This window comes from Aedes albopictus, chromosome 3 (assembly GCF_035046485.1).
Source record: "Aedes albopictus strain Foshan chromosome 3, AalbF5, whole genome shotgun sequence".
Lineage (NCBI taxonomy): Eukaryota > Metazoa > Arthropoda > Insecta > Diptera > Culicidae > Aedes > Aedes albopictus.
In genome coordinates this window covers 447,580,676-447,588,844 of record NC_085138.1, presented here as the reverse complement: position 1 = coordinate 447,588,844, position 8,169 = coordinate 447,580,676, and the positions used below count along the sequence as shown (strand labels likewise).

Below are 8,169 nucleotides of genomic sequence, written 5' to 3'. Positions count from 1 at the left end.
TGTCCAAAAATAGGATATGCAACGCCAAATCGTCAATGTCGTGGGTATAACGAACAAGGAACTTGTTACGCTATCGATGAATAAATTTGGTGCATCTGTGTTGCCTTCGCTCTGCAACTAATATTCATTCACATAGCGTGCGCCGTCTCATACGCGAATAAGATGGTCGTCATCCGCTTTTTAGGATGATTGCCGTATGACTGATTCGTCATTCGAAAGCACGATTTTGTTAATTTGGACTGGATGGTCGGACAAATCAGTCGATTTCGGGATGGGGTTTTCGTTCAGTGTAGAGTCGATCGGAAACATGACAGCTAAGGTATATCACACCAAATTTTTTTAAACGCTTTCAGCACAAAAAAATCAGCAAAATAAATTTCTGAATTTCAGCAAAAACTTTGCTGAATTTCAGCACAACGTTGCTGATCAACTGTCAAAATTGCTGGATGGTTCAGCAAGTTGAAAAATAATTGCTGATATTCAGTAAATTCGCATTGCTGAATGAAATCAGCACAAAAAAAATCAGCAAAATTTGCTGAATACCAGTAAACAAAATTTGCAGTGCAGCGCAGCCAATTTCTGTTTAAAACCATCACAGAGGTTACAACAAGGGTTATAATTGTATTGACCAATACTGTAGATACCTAAACTAGTTATACATGTAGGCATACGTCATGAGCAGTCCTACACATGGCAACGCTTCCTTGTATGAGCCCAGATGGTAATCACACAATCTACGGTATGCTGTCGCGAGAATGTTGATTCACATCGCTGCCAAGAGAACATCGATCAATTACGAATTCAAATGTATATACATCATCATTTTTTCCCATTTTACAACGCCTCAATTGTTTTGAAGGACGAATCGTTTTAAACTATAAGTTGTAAACGAGAAAAACACAAGAATCAGCCGATATTCGCAATGTCCATTACAAGGCCTACTTCCTACGTCATACCTTCGACGAGACGAGGGGCAGCACATTTTTGCAGCGTAAACAACTCGCGCTGCTCGGACTGAGAAATAAACAACAAAACAGAACACTGAACTGATACCATTACATTTGCAGCCCCTTACACTACATAGTGGGCATGTGCGAACGCAAAATGCACTAAATTGGAAAATTTCCAGAAACAGCTGGTTGAATAAATAACTAGCTAAGCTATGGTGTGTTTGGGATCGTTGACACTGGGAATTGTAGCACAGTTTTAGAACAAAATTATCGCTGGCAACACGCAAAACCACTCTGCTCTATCCCAGCGAAAGTCTCCTATCACCATGAACTTGAAATTGTGCGCGATGTAAACCGCGACCGCGAACTTCATTAAATTGTCGCCCAATCGGGAACCGGTCTGTGTATAGGCATACGATACAAACTCATGCACTCTGCGTTGACCACCAACTCCGTAATCAAGTTTCCACAGTGTATAGCAGCAGAGCTGAGCTGAACAGAACATATCCTATACGGAGAACCACCAGAGAAGATCACCGCCTGCTACCCAGTTAGTTGTTCGGCAGTCAGTGATTGTAAACATCTGATCGCGCGCGCGCGCGTGGACTGCAAAATCCGCTAGACACAGTCATCTAGTGGGCCGCGACGTAGACTAAACGCATCGCATCCCCCGAAAGAAAGACAACAGACACACGCTTCGTGAGATTCGCGGTCCGTGAGTGCGAAAGAAAGGTGAATGCGGTGGTGTCGAAGTTATCTGCTGTTTGCAATCAACAACATCAACAGCTGCTTATCGCCCCATCAAAGGAGACCACGGTAAGTTATTACCTAGTGCAATAAGGAGTGTGATGTCTCTATATTTGTATTAAGAAACAGCGAATAGCAATCGGTCGATTACGGAAAAAGCACATGTGCATCTCGATGGTTTATTGTTTATACACCTTGGCGAAAACATACAGCAGCACACGGTGATACTCGCGTATGACCCCCCTCGAATCGACAAGCGGCTGTGCTGTGTGCAATATATGCAACGAATGGGTTGGATTGAATCATCCAATCAATAAAACTGACATTGATTAGTGGAAGGGAATTTGATGGACTTGTTTAGTGGAAAATAGTGCAGTGCAATTCAGAGACAGAGAGCAAACATGATAGCATAAATGTACAAGTTAAAAAAAAACATATACATTTTACCAAGAAATGATGAAAACTGTGATTATAGCAACAATCATCTATGTACTTCATAGGCTGCATGGCCTGCTTTGTCTATGGGAATCGCGTAGCAGAAATAGTTTTCGTTGGAGATTCGTAGATCGTATTTTGCATTTAATTTATTTCCTACTCTGCGTACTCGGTATTATTTATCTAGTACGATCTTAACATTTTGGTACTACTGTCTTGGATTAGTAATGTATTGCACGCACTCATCCCTAATAATTAAAAATGTTGCTTTAAATGCAACTTTACCATAGACTTAATAGTTGTTTACTATACTAATGGATTCGTCATTACACTGTATTTCCTGTCAACGTCACCGTTCTAGTTTCACAAACTAAAATCTTTAAATTTTCTTTATTTGGTCAACGGACTGTCATGTCACGGTCGCCATCTTATCATCTGATTCGCAATCCAGATGAATGTCCACGAGATAAAGAAAAAAAAATCCCACGAGATTCCGAAGGAACTTTCCACGATATGCCGGAAGGAATCTCCACGAGATTCCGGAGGGAATCTCCACGAGATTCCGGAGGGAATACCCACGAGACGCGACAACGAGTTTCCGGAGGAAATCTTCACGAAATTCCGGAGGGAATCTCCACGAGATTCCGTAGGGAATCTCCACGAGATTCCGGAGTTATTCCCCACAAGTTTCCGGAAGAAATCTTCACGAGATTCCGAATGGAATCTCCACGAGATTCCGAAGAAAGTCTCCAACGAGATTCCGGAGGGAATCTCCAACGAGATTCCGGAGGGAATCTCCAACGAGATTCCGGAGGGAATCTCCAACGAGATTCCGGAGGGAATCTCCAACGAGATTCCGGAGGGAATCTCCAACGAGATTCCGGAGGGAATCTCCAACGAGATTCCGGAGGGAATCTCCAACGAGATTCCGGAGGGAATCTCCAACGAGATTCCGGAGGGAATCTCCAACGAGATTCCGGAGGGAATCTCCAACGAGATTCCGGAGGGAATCTCCAACGAGATTCCGGAGGGAATCTCCAACGAGATTCCGGAGGGAATCTCCAACGAGATTCCGGAGGGAATCTCCAACGAGATTCCGGAGGGAATCTCCAACGAGATTCCGGAGGGAATCTCCAACGAGATTCCGGAGGGAATCTCCAACGAGATTCCGGAGGGAATCTCCAACGAGGTTCCGGAGGGAATCTCCAACGAGATTCCGGAGGGAATCTCCCCGAGATTCCGGAGGGAATCTCCAACGAGATTCCGGAGGGAATCTCCAACGAGATTCCGGAGGGAATCTCCAACGAGATTCCGGAGGGAATCTCCAACGAGATTCCGGAGGGAATCTCCAACGAGATTCCGGAGGGAATCTCCAACGAGATTCCGGAGGGAATCTCCAACGAGATTCCGGAGGGAATCTCCAACGAGATTCCGGAGGGAATCTCCAACGAGATTCCGGAGGGAATCTCCAACGAGATTCCGGAGGGAATCTCCAACGAGATTCCGGAGGGAATCTCCAACGAGATTCCGGAGGGAATCTCCAACGAGATTCCGGAGGGAATCTCCAACGAGATTCCGGAGGGAATCTCCAACGAGATTCCGGAGGGAATCTCCAACGAGATTCCGGAGGGAATCTCCAACGAGATTCCGGAGGGAATCTCCAACGAGATTCCGGAGGGAATCTCCAACGAGATTCCGGAGGGAATCTCCAACGAGATTCCGGAGGGAATCTCCAACGAGATTCCGGAGGGAATCTCCAACGAGATTCCGGAGGGAATCTCCAACGAGATTCCGGAGGGAATCTCCAACGAGATTCCGGAGGGAATCTCCAACGAGATTCCGGAGGGAATCTCCAACGAGATTCCGGAGGGAATCTCCAACGAGATTCCGGAGGGAATCTCCAACGAGATTCCGGAGGGAATCTCCAACGAGATTCCGGAGGGAATCTCCAACGAGATTCCGGAGGGAATTTCCAACGAGATTCCGGAGGGAATCTCCAACGAGATTCCGGAGGGAATTTCCAACGAGATTCCGGAGGGAATTTCCAACGAGATTCCGGAGGGAATCTCCAACGAGATTCCGGAGGGAATCTCCAACGAGATTCCGGAGGGAATCTCCAACGAGATTCCGGAGGGAATCTCCAACGAGATTCCGGAGGGAATCTCCAACGAGATTCCGGAGGGAATCTCCAACGAGATTCCGGAGGGAATCTCCAACGAGATTCCGGAGGGAATCTCCAACGAGATTCCGGAGGGAATCTCCAACGAGATTCCGGAGGGAATCTCCAACGAGATTCCGGAGGGAATCTCCAACGAGATTCCGGAGGGAATCTCCAACGAGATTCCGGAGGGAATCTCCAACGAGATTCCGGAGGGAATCTCCAACGAGATTCCGGAGGGAATCTCCAACGAGATTCCGGAGGGAATCTCCAACGAGATTCCGGAGGGAATCTCCAACGAGATTCCGGAGGGAATCTCCAACGAGATTCCGGAGGGAATCTCCAACGAGATTCCGGAGGGAATCTCCAACGAGATTCCGGAGGGAATCTCCAACGAGATTCCGGAGGGAATCTCCAACGAGATTCCGGAGGGAATTTCCAACGAGATTCCGGAGGGAATCTCCAACGAGATTCCGGAGGGAATTTCCAACGAGATTCCGGAGGGAATCTCCAACGAGATTCCGGAGGGAATCTCCAACGAGATTCCGGAGGGAATCTCCAATGAGATTCCGGAGGGAATCTCCAACGAGATTCCGGAGGGAATCTCCAATGAGATTCCGGAGGGAATCTCCAACGAGATTCCGGAGGGAATCTCCAACGAGATTCCGGAGGGAATCTCCAACGAGATTCCGGAGGGAATCTCCAACGAGATTCCGGAGGGAATCTCCAACGAGATTCCGGAGGGAATCTCCAACGAGATTCCGGAGGGAATCTCCAACGAGATTCCGGAGGGAATCTCCAACGAGATTCCGGAGGGAATCTCCAACGAGATTCCGGAGGGAATCTCCAACGAGATTCCGGAGGGAATCTCCAACGAGATTCCGGAGGGAATCTCCAACGAGATTCCGGAGGGAATCTCCAACGAGATTCCGGAGGGAATCTCCAACGAGATTCCGGAGGGAATCTCCAACGAGATTCCGGAGGGAATCTCCAACGAGATTCCGGAGGGAATCTCCAACGAGATTCCGGAGGGAATCTCCAACGAGATTCCGGAGGGAATCTCCAAGAGATTCCGGAGGGAATCTCCACGACATTCCGGAGGGAATCTCCACGACATTCCGGAGGGAATCTCCACGACATTCCGGAGGGAATCTCCACGACATTCCGCAGGGAAGCTCCAACGAGATTCCGGAGGGAATCTCCACTAGACCAAAATCGAAGGTTTGTAAATGTGGTACCAATAAATCCAATACACTTATTCAAAAAACCTAACTCTTCAGGATGCATGATCTGTCTCATGGAGTTCCTTCCGTTTTTTTAGGAGTCCTTTGTTCCTGGTTATGTAGATTGGATGATTTCTAATGACGTATATTTTGGTGAAGCTATAATAGCAGCCAGTGCTGAAAATGTCATTTAGACATATCTTAATTCAACCACCTACAGCTAACTTTAGAAGCTGATCCGAAGAATATGATATATGGAAAACTTGTGCGGCTAGACCAATTCTACAAGAAAGTCACGGAAAAACCCAAGAAAAACCGTTCTTTTTCGAATATTTAAGGTAAATGTCACAGACTACCTTCGAAAAATGCCAACTGATTTTCATGGTGAAGCGGTTTCTTCGTGCCTTTCTTGTATAACAGGTCTAGCTGCACAAGTTTTTCATGCACCATATTCTTAGGTTCAGCTTCTAAAATAAGCTATAGGTGATTGAATTTAGGATATGTCAAAATGACATTTTTAACAATATATAGGTAAAGGGACAAAAGTGAGTATTTAAACATAGAGGATCTAATTCGATGGATTTTCTTGTCATGGGATAGCCTTGATTTAGTAGAACGAATGATCCAATTCACGTACATTTTGGAGGGACCTATTGTACTTCTTGTCAGCAACAGGGAACACTTCAGGGTTCGTTCGGATCTCGGGACGTACCTGCCAGGAGACGGACCGTACCAGCTATCAGCGACCAGGGACTTCCTTCCTGGAGACGAGTCAGGTTCAGCTTGAAAGCCTTGACTTGAGGGACGAATTTCGGGACAGTACACTGCAAATTTTGTTTACTGGTATTCAGCAAACTTTGCTGATTTTTTTTGTGCTGATTTCATTCAGCAATGCGAATTTACTGAATATCAGCAATTATTATCCATTTTGCTGAACCATCCAGCAATTATGACAGTTGATCAGCAACGTTGTGCTGAAATTCAGCAACATTTTTGCTGAAATTCAGCAATTTGTTTTGCTGATTTTTTTTGTGCTGAAAGCGTTTCAAAAGATTTGGTGTGTAGGTTTGAGTTTTTAGGTTTGGAGGTTTAGGTTTTTTGGTTTAAATGCCCCTGCTGCGCTTGAAAGTTTTTGAAGTAATGACATTTTTTTTCTTCAACGCATGGCCAACTATTGCCGCTTCATGGTCACCATGCCCTCGTTGCTATCGGCAACACTTCTAATGCATTGATAAATTGGATAAATTGGTAAAAAATGTAAGCTTTTTTTCTTTGAAGAAAGTTCAACTTCTATCAATCCGTTATCTCCACTGACCGCGTGCGCATGACTTGCAACTAAATTGTTTTGTTTGCTTGTAATATTCCCATTAGGCAAATTATTCATTTTCTAGCTTGACACCCACACATCGTCTATTATTACATTCAATTTCCACAGAATTGATAAACTGACCAACACCTGCTTCACAATTCTAAACAACCACTTAAATGCAAAATCCCGCGCAAATTAAATGACCGGGTTCAAGGGCCCTTCAATTGATTTCGTTGTCAACAACGAGATCCACAACAAGATAGAATTATTTCCCGTTCCAACCAGCAGCTGCCCAAAGACGACTTCTATCTAGTTACTGACACTGACTGTTGTGGGCAGTTGCTAAGGGCTGTACACACCCTCAACTAGCCTGCTTCTAACTAATCAGCGAAAGCCGGTCCGTTAAAGTAGGCTGCTCCGCCCGCCGCAGCCGCACAGTATCACACGGTCAACTTGATGCACGGATTCCTTCGATGCATGCACATGGCTGCTGATGCAAATGCACTGAGCCGTCATAGGTAGTCACCACCGCAGAACAGCTAAGTAAGTGGCCGCGCTCGAAAACAAGTCGAGTGTCGACTTGAGGCGAGAGGAGATAGTTTCCTTCTCCTAATCACACAACCTATCGATTGATGCCGCGCGCTCGCGTCATGCCACCCTTCCAAGACCAACGCAAAAAGGGAACTCTAGAGAAAAATATTTGTTCACAGCTCCATAATCACGGCGTGGCGCGGCCAGGCCAGCAAGTCCGTCAAGATTCCTATGCCTACTGGGTTTTGTGTCTGTCGTTATCAGAGACCGAGGCAGACTGGACTGTATAGTAGTTTGGAATAAAGAGCGCATCCAATCGGCGGTTGGCATCAGTAGTGAGCTATACATTCAGAGAACGTGGACGTTTGACCGAAACGTGGCCATCATAGTCCCAGACCAGTAGTAATAGAGTGAAGAAGGTTTTGAAGACACAAGTGGAAGAAATCGTTCGGAATTACGCGTATTGGTTGATAATCGGAGAACAGTTGTTCAATAGGCAGCAATACACAATGAATCGGTGAGCATTTCAAGTGCAGTTTATGTAATAATACTTGATATTCTGGTTAACGATCTAGAGACAACAACGGTTTGACTTACCTTAGTGCTGATGGCGGGTGGTGATATCGCTACGAAAATCTGGAATCAAACAAAGAACATTGGTCATCAACGTGATGTCTATTTATTTGCGTTACAGAGTTTATGAACGTTGGTGGCTGCATGTGAGGTCCAAATCTATTAGTGAATGAAATTTGAACGTAAAGCATCGTTGAAATCTGAAATCTACGTCAATAGGTGTAAATATGCGTTATTACGTTA

At 45.6% G+C, this 8,169-nt stretch overlaps 1 protein-coding gene across 2 annotated transcripts in view; it reads left to right on the top strand.

The window, feature by feature from the left end:
• The first annotated feature begins 1,211 nt into the window (after positions 1 to 1,211).
• Positions 1,212 to 8,169, top strand: part of LOC109407566 (phosphoserine phosphatase) — a 36,169-nt gene continuing 29,211 nt past the window's right edge. Inside the window, exon 1 of one of the 2 annotated variants that reach the window (XM_019680640.3) lies at positions 1,212 to 1,766. In XM_019680640.3, coding sequence (XP_019536185.3) covers positions 1,687 to 1,766 — 80 coding nt within the window. In that variant the 5' untranslated portion in view covers positions 1,212 to 1,686. Of the gene's footprint in view, positions 1,767 to 7,608; positions 7,871 to 8,169 lie in introns of those variants that run through there. The other variant, XM_062856763.1, reaches the window with a different exon arrangement.